The sequence below is a fragment of the Leptonychotes weddellii genome, chromosome 13 (assembly GCF_054177405.1).
Source record: "Leptonychotes weddellii isolate Sample4059 chromosome 13, ASM5417740v2, whole genome shotgun sequence".
NCBI lineage: Eukaryota > Metazoa > Chordata > Mammalia > Carnivora > Phocidae > Leptonychotes > Leptonychotes weddellii.
The window spans coordinates 79,212,853-79,228,170 of NC_138381.1; the positions used below are offsets into that span (position 1 = coordinate 79,212,853).

Sequence of the window (15,318 nt, forward strand, 5' to 3'; positions counted from 1 at the left end):
GGCTGATAAAATCCCGTACACCCCGTAGTGGAGAGGTAGAGCCCTACTGGCTTCTTCACACCCCGCCCCCCAGACTCCATTTTCTTACAAGATAGAATTCAATAGCTAAAAGGTTTGGTAAATTGGGTTTCCAGTGGTCCAAACTTTATTATGACTATTGGGGGAATTTATTTGTTTTTGAGTAAGAGCTTTTTTTAAGCCAATTTCGAAAATTTCTTTCAAGAGTTACTGCAATAAATCTACACTATTGATTTACCAAGTGGTGGTTCTTGGGCGCTCTCTGGAGTCACTTAAGTGTTTAAATTCTTCTCTTTATTACTCCAACAGTATCACAAGCCCCAGATGGGCGGGCATGGAGGGCTCTTAGTCCCTTCAAGACAAAGCTTAGCAAATATTTCTGTCAGCTCAGAGACAGCAGGAGGGCACTGACCACAGACAGAACTGCAGGCAAATTTCTTCCTTTCTTGGTCTCCATATTCCAGAGACATGTGGTGTAACATGGTGCCATGTCTGACAGGGACAGCTACTGAGTAAATGCAAGTCTGAATGGATCCCAGTTTGCAAGGAATGGTGGACAGGAGCTTCTCTACTGTGGCTTGTTCTCAGGGAGCTCCTGGACCAGCCCTAGGGGGCATGATGTAAAGGTGACTTCAGGCAATCAGACATCAAGTCACTGAGAACAAGCGCAGTTTCAAGTCCTGCTGAAAACAAAAACAGCTAACATTTACTGATATTTGCTATTTTGAAACTGTACTAAGTGCATGACACTTATTCACTCATTTGCTTATCCCCATATCAACTCTATGAAATGGGAAGGAGCAGCATCCCAAGTTTGCAAATAGGGAAAAGGAGGCTGAGTTGTGCATCTTGTGCATCTGTACCCAGCGAGTGAAGCCAGGATTTGAACTCAGGAAGTCTGTCTGGAAGCCCACAGCATGATCATACCACATGCTGTGTTTCCTTGGCAGAGTCCCACATTAGAGCCTTGGTTCTAACCCCCTAGTTCCCTCCTTCCTCCCTCTGTCTCTCACTTCATTCCTTCCCACCTTTTCCCTCCTCCTATTTCTTCCTTCATCTTTTAAATCAATACTTCCTGGAGGCCCAGCATTACAACATGTCAGGTTGGAGCTGCTTTTCCTGCTGCAGAAGTAAAGGGCACAAGGGGATGACATTAAGGGCCACCTCCAGTCCCACGGCCACCCCCGTCACCGCCTCGGTATGCTAAGGGTCCTGGCATCGCAGTTTGAAAATCATCCCATTGCATCATCTTCGGGGCCAGCATCTGCACCTCCACGTGTGGCTCTTGTATGAAATGTTGCCTCCAGAATACAAGAGCACCCCTTTCTGCAGCCAGAGAGAGCAAACTGACAGCCAACGGCTTGAGCCACATCATGGCTACAAGGTTAAGCTTCTTAAATTTTAAAATCCAGAGATTTTATAGAGAAACTCCAGAAAAAAACAATCTGTCATGATCCACACGGTAGCCGTTGGTTGGAGTGACGTGGCGACGTGCCCGTTCCGAACAGAGCCGGCGACCACAGCCACCCTGTGGCCTTCTCCCCTTAGCGCCCCTGAAGTCTCCCCTTTCAAAATATGGCTCAATTCATTTTAATTTGGATATATCCCATTATGCGGTGTTTGGAGATGAGACGGCTGAAAGCCGTGTGGGGTGAGGGAGAGTAGGAAGAGGCAGGACTGCACAGAAGTGAACCAGCGAGGGAGCTGATTCTCTTTCTTCCCAAAGGAATTCCTTGTCTTGAGTCAGAATGTTTCATCCAGAGCCTCCCCGGGGTTCATCTTGCTGTTGGGCTGGTCTTGCCTGGCCTCCCTCTCGCACACGTTCCTGAGGTCACTGCGGACACAGAACAGCTTCTTCTCTCCTGGTCTGAGGTCTGAAGCCTCCTGCAAGTAGGGGTCAGATGTCTGCCCCCGGTGCCACCCTGGTGTCCCTATGACCCAGGACTCTGCCCAGCTCCATCGAAAGCTGGAGTTTCCCCCCCAAAAAATTGTGACTTTTGAAATGTTTTCTATCTTGAAACCATGAGTCAGTTTAGTTGACTCACACATGGTAGGAAGGGAAGGAGGGGGCTGTCACAGCTTTCCAATGGACGCCTGCTGGTCATTGCCTTCCATCCATGGTTGAGGACCAAGTAGTGCAAACATCGACACTGGGTGCAGGAACACAAGAAAGTCTCTGCTCTGGTACTTGTGCAAAATAAGAACCATAATTACCTCCGAAAGGGTTTTTATTGGGATTTGAAATAACAGATGCATGGGACCTGGTCCAGTGCCTGGTGCACAGGGAACATTTCATACACAAAGGCTTGTTGTCCTTATTCTTACATTACCTTGAGCAGAATACCCTAGGAAGGTGACCCATTGTTCACAAAAATCATATAACATAATAGCTTTCGAAGTCAGAACAGCAAACACCACTTCTCTTTCCTCCTGTTCAACACTGCACCCTCTGTTCCCATAAGTGCAATGGAGGAGGACATGGCCAGGGTAAGTCATGCCGGCCCCTTCTGCATGCCCGTCTCCTCCCTGGACAATGGGAATCCCATCATTTTGATTGTCCAGATGACAAAACTTAGTCTCAGAAGCTGGTGTCAGCTGGTATGATGCTCAAAAAAGAGTTTTATAACAAAACGAAGATGGGTGTAGGCTGAGACGTGTTGCCAACTCAAGTGTATCCCAGTGGGGCCATGATGGGTCTTGGGATAGGTGGACTTGCGCCTCATCCATCACTAAGGAAGTCTGCAGAGTCCATTGAACAGCCTTGATGTCTCAACCTGTGCCCAGCTCTGCTGTGGTTAAGGAGACGCCAAGGCGAGTGTTCTTGCTAAGAGAGCAAGATTAACAGCCCCCCCCCCCCAAATAAAGGCATGCCTGTCACCCAGGGAAGAGAGAGACTGGGCCAGAGCTGGTAGGAAGGATTTCTGGAGGCTCAGATCCCTGCAGGCCTCAGCTGCCAGACCAAGTATGAGGCTCTTAGTTTGGAAACGCTCCAGACTCCAGACACTTCTCCCTCATTTTCCAAGGCAAGTCATTCATTCTTGAGATTGCACAGCTCATGGATTGATGCTCCAAATGCTGGATTGATGTTCCCTCCCAGAGGGATATCCAGCATCTCATAAATTGTGATTTTCTGGGCCCCGCTGCTGGCCCAGAGACCATGAGGCAGCTTTCACAAGTCCCAGGGCTTTGGGAAGTGTGGCGACCTCCCTGTCTCCCCCTGCCCCAGCCACGGAGCAGGGCTGAGGGTGATGAGGTGGAGAAGTAGCATTCTGGCTGCTGAACAAGTGCCCCCAAAGACTGGGTGGGTGTGTCCTTATGGCCCCAGCAAAGGGAAGGGCTTCTCCAGCACCCTTCAGAGGGGGACCCACACACGGTGGGGATGCCGTTTTGAAGCATACTTGTTTCCTTCTTGACATGCTATAGAAAATTCCCCTCGGTTCACCTGGAGCCATGTGGCCTTCCCAGCGGATGCAGCTAGACATGCTGTGACCTGCCACCACCCCCTTGCAGTGCCCAGCTCCTCAGAATCCTGCCCACCCTACAGACCCCCTCGCATGCCCGGAAAGCCCTTCCTTCTCATTTCCACCAGTAACAACTTTACCGGTTCAACAGCTCCAGGAACCTCTCCAAGTTCCCCTTTGCTGACCTCCTAAAACAAGGGCTGGCAAACTTTTCCATGAAGGTATAGATAACAAAGACTTGGGGCGCCGCCGGCCATCCACTACCTAATGCCCTTTCCCAACCACGCTCTTGCGGCACGAAAGCCCCAGAGACAAATGTAAACGCACACACGGGGCCGTGTTCCAATGAAATGATTTATGAGAATGGGCAGCAGGCTGCATTCGGCCCCCGGGCCTCTGTTTGCCACCCCCTGCATGGGAGCCACTCGCTCGGTGTCCTGTGATTCCTCACTTGACCTCCAGCTGCCATGGAGGAGGACATGGGATGGGGGGTCCGGAGATGCCACCTTCCATCTGGCTCTGTGTGGTGGTGAGCAAGCCTTTCCCCTTTCTGGGCCTTAAATTCATTGTCTGAAAAATGAGAAGCTTAGACCTTCACTAGTTCCAAAAGCATCATGATCGCTGGGGCAAGCTTGCTCAAAATACAGCTATGTGGGGTCCCCTCAGATTTAGGGTATTGATTGGAAGGCTTCGTTGGGCACCGGAGAGTCACATTAGCCAACGAGCTCCTCCCTCGAAGCAGAAGGGGGTGTGTTAGAGGATGCGAGGCAGTTCACACCGTCTGCAGGAGAGCCACTGACACGAGCCGGGGACAAGGCATCTGGGGAGGAAAGAGGCAGGACACCTGCCGGCTCTGCGGGGCTCCCACAAAGAACACTCGTCCCGTCCCCCTGGCACCAGGACCCGAGGGCCCGTGAGCACGAACCGCCCCCACTGCTGCCCCAGAAAAGCCAGGAGCCCACACCTGCCCAGACCCCCCTGCAGCGGCCGCGTCCTCACTGGCTTCCCGGTCTGCGTCCCCGAGGACGGGTCTGACCCACTTCGGGGCTGCATCCAGCTGCAGGGGAGCGCCCAGGGCCCTTCTGTGCTTCTCTGCCTCTCTAGAACCAGAGGAAATGCTAGGCCTGCAGTGCGGGGCACACCCGTGGAACTGAGCTGAAAAAGAGTCCGTTTAGGTCCCAGGTCCTCCAGGCTCATCCTGCAGGGGTGGGGCCGACGGGTTCCCGTGGTCGGAGGAGTCATAAGACACCGGCCAACACCCCATGCTCAGACTCGCTCAGCTCCTCCCACTGTGGGTGCTGCTCCGTTCCAGCCATCCGCAGCCCTAATGTGGGGGTGGCGCCCCGTCCAGGGGCTGCCCCGGAAAGGTGGTGGCTTTTTCCTTAGACTCTAGGTACAGCTATGACAGGGGCAGGGGCAGAGGGAGAGAAGGACCCTTCCACGGGACAAAGTCGGCTCAAAGCCATTCTCCTTTGCTCCTTTTGCAGAAGCAGCAGCTTGTTCAGCGAGGTCATGCAGATGAACTTCGAAATAGCCAGCTTCAGCAGCCTCTCGGGGACGCAGCCCATCGCCTGGCAGGTGGAATATCCACGGAGAGCGACCACAGACAGCGCTGTGTCCGAGATCTTCATCAGCCAGAAGGACCTGGCTGGCATCGTTCCCCTGGCCACGGTAAGACCCGTGTGGGCCCGATGGCGCCCCTGTGGGCTTCCTGCTGGCCCAGGACGCCAGTGCCGGTGCCTCGGGGAGTCACTGTGTCATTTCTGAACCTCGGTTACCTTCCTGCTTCCCTCACAACCCTCGCTGTAACTGCGTCCCAGTTTGTTACGCACTTCCTTCGCCTCTAGTTGCCCCAGTCCTGTCTGGCCTTCTGTTCTCTGTTAGAAGGAGATGGGAGGCCACTTTGCATATTCGTCAGAGAAGCCAGCAGGGCGGTCACAGCAAACGACCACAGAGGTTCAGGCGCTGCACATGACCCCAGTGATTCTAGCTAACGTTGCATGGCCGAAGTGGTAGGGGGCTCTGCTCCATGCGGGGTCTCGGGGGCCTCGATGGATGGGCCCTTCACCGTCCTACAGCTATAACATCAGGAATACGTGGCCTTCGTGGTCTCCTTGACAGAGGAAGGGGCGGTTGGAGAGTCACATGCTTTTCTAAGCAATGGCCTGGAAATGACATGTGACTCTCTCCCCCCCCCCACACACACACGCTGTTAGTCCTAAGGAGTCCCGTGGCCCCGTCAGAACTCCAGAGGGTGCAGGGGAAGGGCTGGGTGAGCACCACGGTCTGCGCCTCACCGCGTGGCATGTCAACATGGCCTTGACCCACACGGACCACGGCATGGACACAGTATGCACAGACCCAGCCGTGACTTCTGGCTCGACCCTCTGGCTGCTAGGAATGAGCAAGGGAGAGAGAATGGTGATAAGCCACACGGCAGTTTTGCTCTGTGGTCGCTCACCTGCACCTGCCGTGCTCAGCACCGCCCCACGGAGACGCCCTGCCAGGAGGCCCAAAAGGATGGCGTTTCAGAGGTGCGTGGAGAGTCCTTTGACGTTCAGCTACAAGTGTCTTTGCCAGAATTCGCCCTCCCTCACATGGAGCCTGGCACAGAAATTGTGAAACTAATTTCTGTTCAGCTTTGGCATAAGCAGGCTTCACTGATACCAAGCTGGGAAATGTATCAATTAGGATTCTTTGGGTTCCATGTGACGAAACACCACCCAGTTGGCGTAAGCACAGCGAGAATCTTCTGGCTTATGCGACTCCGAGTCCAGGATCCGTCCTGGCCTCCCATCTGCCTGATCAGGACTCAGCTCCGTCTCCAGGACTGTTTTATTCTGCCTCTTGGCTTCCCTCTGCATCTACTCATGATGGCAGCATGGCAGCTGATACTCCTGCCAAACGGTTCAAGCCTCGAGCCCAGGAAGGGCACCTGGCTCATTTCCAGAAACCCCGACAAAGGTTTCGCTGCCACGACGACTCCTCTGGGGTCATGCTGTCTCCCCGAAGCAGCCCCCGTGACAGGCTTACACCCCCAGAGTCTGCGCGGGTTGAAACAGACGCTGTGGGTCGCCCGCCCTGCCCTCGCCTCGCCTTCCACCTCAAGCACCAGCTCATTTTCGCCTGAGAGTTCTGCCTGGCACCCAAAGCCGTCCTTCCCACCTGTGCAGCAGGGCACAGACCCCGAGGGATCAGCATACCCGCACCCAGGAAGCTCTCCGCACTGCGGCTCCCGGGAGCGGGCAGACACTGAGTCCAGCTCCCTGGGCCCGCCTGGGGGTTGACGGTGAGGCAGGAGCTCCACAGTGCTGCCTCCCCTCGGCCCAGTGCAACTAGGCTGCAATCACAGCCCGAGGCCCCTTGCTGGGTAATGCCCGCCATGGTCCCGTGTGCCTTGTCCCACTTCCCCACTCCCCAACAGATGTTGCCCGCACCTCACAATAAACCACTTGCAGTGGAATCCTTCCAGGAAAGCCCAAACCAAGATATGGGTCAGCTGCACAAACCACGTGAGTTTGAGAGCAGAGAGCTTTCAGGATTGTTTCGCTAGAAAACTTGAGAATGGATACCGGGAAGCAAACGGACACAAGGCCCCTCCTGATATCTGGCATGCAAGGAGTTGAAATGCCTTTTATCCAAATAACGAAGTCACTCTGTGGACAGGAAGCAGCGAAGTACGACCCCAGGACCACACCCAGCCTCTGATTATTTCTCTAAGCCAAGTTTAGGGGCACGCAGCCACACCCATCCAGCTCTGCATGCTCTATGGCCACTTTGGCTGGCCACAGGAAGAACGAGCAGCTGTGGCAGGTGAGGAGTGGTCCACCACGGCTGAAGTATGCACTGACGGCCCTTTCTGGAAAACGCGTACCGATCCCCACCACAGCAGAACTCAAAGAGTGGTGTCTCAACTCTGGCTGCACCTGTGAGTCACCTAGGAGGCCTTAGAAATGATTGTTGGGGGCGCCTGGGTGGCTCAGTTGGTTAAGCGTCTGCCTTCGGCTCAGGTCATGATCCCAGGGTCCTGGGATCGAGTCCCGCATCGGGATCCCTGCTCTGCGGGGAGCCTGCTTCTCCCTCTCCCACTCCCCCTGCTTGTGTTCCCTCTCTCGCTGTGTCTCTCTCTGTCAGATAAATAAATAAAATCTTTAAAAAAAAAAAAAAGAAATGATTGTTGGGGCCCCAACCTGACAAATTCAGTGAGGACCCCGGGGGGTGGGAGGCAGGCACCCGTGGGTGCCAGACCTGCAGACTGAGCAGCACCAAAGCCATCACTCCCCTATTGCTGCTTTCAGCCTGCCTTGCTAAGAGCTTGTGGGCAAGAGCCCCACTTGGCTGAACTGTACGATGGGTTCCCGGAAACAGATCAGCCAGAGCTCTTCAGTTACACAGATCACCCGCAGCCCGACGCCCACGGGGTTCGTGGAACCGAACCGTCTAGAAAAGTGGTCTCAAGCTACTGCGCGTTGAGGTCCCCCGGAGACTGTGCTCACGCGCAGAGTCTCATTCCGGAGGCCCGACTTGGGTGACTTTAAAGGGCTGCAGACCGCGCGCGGAGCAAACGATGTCATCATGGAAGCTGGCGTCCCCTTCCGCTTCCCTCTGCATGTGGCGCCCAGTTAGAGTCACCACACACGAGGCTTGTCCCCAGGGTGGCCCGGGCAGTGCTGGGCTGACCCCGTCAGAGCCTCGCGTCCAGCAGGAGAAGAGCGAAAGCCGGGCGGCCGACACTCAGGCCGATCTCCTGGGACCCGCTCTGAGGAGCACTGATTGGCTCGGCTCGGGGCACGTGGCCAACCCGAAGCCAATCGCTGAAGCCGAATGCTCTGATTGGCGGAGCCTGGGGAGCTTGTGCCCGTGGAGCAGGTGCAGAGCCGGAGAGCTGGGGCGCGTAGTGCATGATGGGAAGCTCTGGCCGCCGCCGAGGGGCAGGGGCGGACAGACACGCCCAGCACAGCCTCACCGCAGAAGGCATCATCTACGGCCTGGAGCTGCTAATACGTGGAGGTTGAAGAATGATTCCTCTGGACTTTACACGTCCAGGAAGAGGCGTCAACAAATCTATGTAGCCCCTGGGGCAGGCTCAGTCCGCTGTCTGTTTTTGTCCACCTTGCAAGCTGGGAATGGTTTTTGTATTTCCAAGTAGCTGCATTGGAAGCGGTTATATAAGGGGCTTCTTAATAGGCTCAGTGTTGCCTCTTGGCTGGCAAACCCTAAAATACTTTCTATCTGGCCCTTTAGGGAGAAAAGTAGCAGATCTGTGACCTGGAACATCAGCATCACTTCTAGGGTGTAAGTGCTTAGCTCCTGTCCTACTTAGTTTAAAAAGATAAGGCTTTCAGATACTGTTAAAAGCGAAATCACGGTAAGGATAGGAGATATTATTTTGCCATACTTTTCAAGGGGCCACAAGAAAGCCCTCTTCCAAGCAAGATGTGATTATTGCGGTTATTGTGTTTTTGTAATGCTTTTAAGGTAAAATGGAGTGACTACTTCTGTCATACCCAGAATCCCTTTGTTTGCAAGTAACTGTGAGTTTGAACTGGCTTCATCCAAACGATCTTTGATGGACTCACGTGGCTGCCCTGGGGCAGAGACGGCAGGTCTGTATTTAGGTGCTCGGTGATGTCCTCAGTTTGCATCCCCTGCAAGGTACGGTTTGACCTCAGCTGTGCAGAGCAGCGTGAGAAGTTTGGAACTATGATGACAGGCAGCCAGCAAGTAAGGCAGTTGGGAGCAACTTCTAGTCTCAGTTTTATTATTTTTAATTTTTTTTTTCTAGAATGAACTTTAGTACAGTTTTAAGTAGCAAAAATGTCAAGTTTTATTGGAATCAACTAACAAATAGAACTGAAGCTTGACTAGGAGATGAGAAGCTTTAAAAAAAAAAAGTAAACAAGAAGCAAATCTCTATATTACCTGTTAGCGGCCGGTGAGTCAAGTGGTCAGGTCTTGGAAAAAATTAAGTAAACTCCCTCCAGTGGTCGCTCATTCTAAAGAAATACAAACATCAGAAAGGTCAAATAGAGGATTGCCAGATGGGAAAGATGCCTTGTTGGGGAAGTTCTCACCTTCAAATCAGGCCTTCTCAAACGCCTTCCTCATCCAGGTGAGAAAGGCGGGAATCCAGCGACTCCTCAGTGGCCTTGGATCCCCCTCAGCTGCAGGCTCCAGCTCCCAGGGAGTAGATGAGATGGGAAGGGGGAAGGGCTTCAGCTCTCCTGCAAAGTGAGACATCGAGGCAGGAGTCTCTGAGCCACATGGTCCCTTGGCACTACTTCGTGTGGAGAGCACTGACCTGCAAAGCCGACATTACCTCACCCCTTTCCCGCTTTCTTGGCAAAGGGTCCTTTCTTTGCTTGGAGGCAGGAAAGCCCCAGGTCTCAGCTCTGTGGCCTCAAGCACCCCTCCCTCCAGTCCCCACCCAGCCCCTGCCCACACTGCATGCACACTCTGGGGGCGCCAACAGCTTGGGAGTGCTGACAGTCTGGGAGTAGCTACACTCTGGGGATGCTGAAGCTGAGGGGGGCTCACACTCTAGGAGGGGCTGATGTTCTGGGGAGGCCGACACTCTGAGGGTACCTACACTCTGGGGGTGCCAAAGGACAGCAGACAGGTAGATAGCTCACAGGACAGGACCAGGTATCAGTAAGGTGCTGTTACCTGAAGACAGGTAACGCAGGGCAAAGGAGTGGAGCATGTTTCTTGTTCTGTTAGTGCCTCCGTGTTTCTCCCTAGTGTTTATTTAAAAATAAAAAACTAAATTTAATGCATAGTCTAGAGTAAGCAGGAACACCTCATTTGGGCAGGTGTAGGAAGAGACCTTTTGCTCCAGGACTGACTACTGAGTCCCAGATTGAGTTTCCTGGGAGGTGGCGAGATTGACCCCAAATTTTGAAGAGTTTCAAACAATCGCCATTTTTTGCCTTTGCAAACTTAAGATGAAATCATTTTCCTTGACCCCTGAAACATGGTGGGAATTTGGGGGTTTTTTTCCCTTATATAAAGCTTTCAAAATTCCTAGAACGTGTCCCCATCTCTCCGCATAAAATCAAATTTAAAATAAAGTGGCTGTCGCCAGGGCTGTTTAAAGAAGAGATTGCTACTTGTTCTCACATCTGCAGAATGATGATCTTAATCCTCACCTCTCTGGGGCGTCACGGAGATTCATTAAGGTTTGAGAAATGCCGGGAGCCCCAGGCCAAGTGTGCAGCAAGGGAGATTGGCTGGCGGGGGGGATGGCGGGGAGGGAGGCAGCAGTTTGCCCTCCTGCTTTGCCTAGCTCTGGGCCCTGGGGGGCTGGCCTCTGTGGACTGCAGCCTCCAGCCTCTCTGGCCCTCTGGCTTCTGGTGGGGTCCAGCCAGCGGGAGGCACTGGAGGTGATTGGACAGAGCAGAGAGAGATGGAGGCTCCTGTTGTGGGTTGAATTGTGACCCCAAAAAGCTATGTTGATGTCCTCGTCCCTCCTTATCTTGCTGCAAGTCTGCCAGAGGCATGGTCTTCTCAGCCTACAGCTCCTGTCCTGTGGGGGACCCTGTTTTCTGTGGTTCTCCTTCCTCTGGGCTCCAGGAACTGGCTGCCTCCCCCTGCCCCCAGATCTGGGGCTCCTAAGAGCTCCCAGCAGCACATCCCCGGCTACTCCCTCTGCTCCTGCCCATGGCTCTGTGAAGAGCCCGTCATTACCCATCCTCTGACCCAGCCCTTGAGGCGGCCCCCTGTTTCCAGCCAGGACCCTGAGGGAAGCAGGCTCCATGCTCCCTTCTAGTTCACGATCGTCCTCAGAAGCAGACATGGTCAGGAAGGGGTCCTGACCACATTCATCCTCTCTTCATAGAGAATTAACACTAAACGTACAGGTTATGGGATCTTTTGGGGTCTCTGTACCCGGTGGTTGGATTGTTCTACCCGACAGCATCCTGCGGCAGCTCTTTGGCATCCTTTCCCTGCTAAGTTCGCAGAACCCGGTATGGGGGCAGAACGGGCATTAGCAGGCGGGGGGCATTGTCCAGATGCTCTTGGACCCGCTTGTCAATCTGCAAGTGATGAATGGCTTCGCTCTGCTTGGGGGTCCATGGGGAAGTGCGTCGGCAATATCGTCCGGGTTCGAGAAGGCATCAGCAGACATTTCAAAGAACTGAGAGACGTCTCCTTTGACGGGGATTGGAGAATAATATTTTTAAAGAGACAATAGAAAAATAATGTTTTATTGTTTCCCAGAAACATCCTACCCTGATACTCATGCTCCTTTTCCTACTTGGAAATTATATATTGTGACTCCCCCGAGAGTGTTTTAAGGATGGCTTCAATGCTCTCGGGCAATTGAAAAATGTTTGCTGGGTTGAAAAATAACTATATGGGCAGAATAAGTATTTTCTTTTCACAGCTAGAGATTTACTGTGGAATTCAATTTAGAAACACCCCTCCCTCCAGCTGACTAGCATGGGTCTCTGTCTAAAAACAAGTCGGTGACTCGTCTGAAGCTGTTTTTGACTGGGAAGGAATGTTTTCAGGGTTACCAACGAATTATCTGAGGAGTGACCCCTTACCCACCACCTGCCAGAAAGGAGGAAATGCCCAGCCGGTGGGAGCGGTCGGCGCTGGCGTTCATGCTGCCACCCCCAGCAGCTTGGGCGGGTTTCCCCAGCAGCAAAGCATGGCTGGGGTAGAGGGATGCTCAGACCTCACCCACGTTTAGACCTCCCGTTATTCTACTTCCTTTTAAAGATTTTATTTCTTTATGTGACACAGAGAGAGAGAGAGCACGAGCAGGGGGAGGGGCAGAGGGAGAGGGAGAAGCAGGCTTCCCGCTGAGCAGGGAGCCCGACGCGGGGCTCGATCCCGGGACCCCGGGATCATGACCTGAGCCGAAGGCAGACACTTAAGGACTGAGCCACCCAGGCGCCCCTTTTTTTTTAAGATTTTATTTATTTTTTGACAGAGAGAGACAGTGAGAGAGGGAACACAAGCAGGGGGGGTGGGAGAGGGAGAAGCAGGCTTCCTGCAGAGCAGGGAGCCCGACGCGGGGCTCGATCCCAGGACCCCGGGATCATGACCTGAGCCGAAGGCAGACACTTAAGGACTGAGCCACCCAGGCGCCCCTCCCGTTATTTTACTTACTTTACTTAGAAAGTAAAACATGTGTTCTAATGTTAAAGATTATATAACTTCAGGGGCGCCTGGGAGGCTCAGTCCCTTAAGCATCCGACTCAGGTCATGATCTCAGGTCGTGAGATCGAGCCCTAGTCAGTCTCCACGCTCAGTGCGGTGTCTGCTCGAGATTCTCTCTCTCCCTCTGCTCCTCCCCCGCTCGCGCTCATCCTCCCTCTCTAAAATGAATAAATAAATCCTTAAAAAAAAATTTGATAACTTCACTGGGGAGAAGACATAGAGGTGGGGAACATAGAAGCAAGAAAGAAATGAGGGAAAAAAAGACAAAGAAAAATCATCCCACATCCCCCCATGAACATCAGCAGAAGGCCCGGCAGGACCTTCTGGGCCCGGGAGAGGAGCCCGGGACAGAGCTCAGGCCCTAGCGCTGGCTGATTACACGCCCTCTGCACACCAGCCTCGCCCTTTCCACCGTGCCCAGCGCCACGGACTCTACCATTCCGTCAGTATTTTCTCTGCGTTCAGGATAGACTAGGAATCCGGAGCCAAGTATGTTGACGTGAGTCCTAGCGCCTCCTCTGAGTGGCTGTGTGACCCTGGACGAGTGACTTGACCCGTCTGTGCCTCCATTCACCTTACCGTAAAGCCATGGCGGTTAGTACAGAAATGTTCACCCACCGGCCAGTTAGAATCATCTTGGCTGGAGGCGAGGGCGGGGGGAGCACACCCGGAGAAGCAGGTCTACTTCCTCCCTCCCCCCGCCCGCCTGGACCGTGAACCGGACCCCGCCCCCCTGGGAGAGTCCAGCCACTGGCCCAGGGGCCGCTCTTCCCTGAGGGCTGAGCCCCAGCCGTCAGGCTGGAGGGTGAGAAAATCGGGCCGGTGGGGAGGGACCTACAGAGAAGACCCAGGGTCCCAGAGAGCTTCAGGCAGGTGCAGCAACCTGCCTGGGGCGAGCTGCACCTTCTGTCCCAAACCTGTGCTTGGGAATCCAGGGTTCCCTCCCAGGGAACGCAGACCACGGGCCCCACGCTGCGGCAGCCACCCCCGAGCGAGCTCTATGGGTTTTCGTCAAATGACAGCTGATACGGATATCTTGAAGTCCCATTCATACTCTTCACTAATTTGAAATTATGCTCATTTTTACACTCGACACTAGATCTTATTACTTCGTGCAGTAATGGGGAAGGACGTGGATTACTAGATCTGAAATTAGTTCCTTTTGTCAGCCTTTCTTTTACTGTATCCATTTAAAATCTTTATTCTGAGAAGGGCTTCTTCGACCTTACCAGCCAGTGGTGCCCGTGACCCAAAACGGGCTAAAAATTGGGGCCATGGAGAAGTAAATCTTCACCTCAGTGCCTCCATCACTCAACTTGCTGGGAAAAGGGGACCCTCAGCTCCTTTCACCCAGCTGGGGGGGCAGAAGGGAAGCCCTGGCCCCCACATCACCCAGCCCGGGGCAGAAGGGACGCCCCTGCCCCCACATCACCCAGCCCAGGGGAGCAGAAGGGACGCCCCTGCCCCCACATCACCCAGCCCAGGGGAGCAGAAGGGACGCCCCTGCCCCCACATCACCCAGCCCGGGGAGCAGAAGGGACGCCCCTGCCCCCACATCACCCAGCCCGGGGACCAGAAGGGATGCCCCTGCCCCCACATCACCCAGCCCGGGGACCAGAAGGGACGCCCCTGCCCCCACATCACCCAGCCCAGGGGCAGGAGAGATGCACCAGCACAAACCTCTCCTTCCTAAGCACCCACCGCTGTAGGCAGTTTTAGGGGCTGCTGTACCCGCCCCACTGGGCATCTTTGTCCTTGCTGTCTGGGACCTTGCTGGGACCTCTGTAGGTCCCTCCCCACCGGCCCGATTTTCTCACCCTCCAGCCTGACGGCTGGGGCTCAGCCCTCAGGGAAGAGCGGCCCCTGGGCCAGTGGCTGGACTCTCCCAGGGGGGCGGGGTCCGGTTCACGGTCCAGGCGGGGGCGGGAGGGAGGAAGTAGACCTGCTTCTCCTTCTCCGGGTGCTGGGTCCCCTCCTGAAAGCCTCCTTCTCACCACTCCAGAGTCAGCTCAAAGCTCACTCACTGCATGAGGGTCTCCTTGGACCCTCCTGCCCCTGACAGCATCCGCAGCTGCCTGCCGGGACCCCAGCTATGGAGGCTCCGAGTCCCCGGTCCATCACATCTGACAAAATCACTGTTTTATCCTTACCCGTCTCACGTTCTTACTTACTGCCTGCCTCCACCACCCTCGTGCCTCCCCGAATGTGGGCTGTGTGGCCGCTGGGGTTCACACCCACTTCACTGGGGCCCGAGCCCCTTACCTTCGACCACCTTCCGCCCTCTATTCACCGCAGGCCGGCTCAGTGCCCGGCTGGGGAAACAGCAAAGAACACAACAGGTGTAAAAGGCCGTCCCTGTGTGCTGGCATCCTGGACAGTCCCCTGCATGCCCGGTTCTCCCGTTCCCATGCCTCTAACCTCAGAGGGTTCGGACACGTTCCCACTGCAGGGCTGGGCTCCCGTCCACGTCCCGGCACCCAGCAGCCGGGGAGTCAGGCCTCCACATCAGGGAGTGAGGGATCCTGGTCTGTGCCATGGGCCTCACCAGGACCTCGATGGCCCTCCATGTCCCACCCACGGCTACTCTCTGAGCTAATGACCTCTGCCTCCCCTTCCTGTGTGCTGCAGCCCCAGGGCCTTTGAACTGGCTGTTTCCTGTGCCTGGAGC

General features: G+C 54.6%; 1 protein-coding gene across 1 annotated transcript in view; it reads left to right on the forward strand.

Annotated features, from left to right (window-relative positions):
* Positions 1–4,944: 4,944 nt before the first annotated feature.
* Positions 4,945–15,318, forward strand: part of LOC102747909 (transmembrane protein 132C) — a 64,572-nt gene continuing 54,198 nt past the window's right edge. The window contains exon 1 of the mRNA XM_081802412.1: positions 4,945–5,150. Within this exon, the coding sequence (XP_081658538.1) occupies positions 4,992–5,150 (159 nt within the window). The 5' untranslated portion in view covers positions 4,945–4,991. The remainder of the gene's footprint in view (positions 5,151–15,318) is intronic.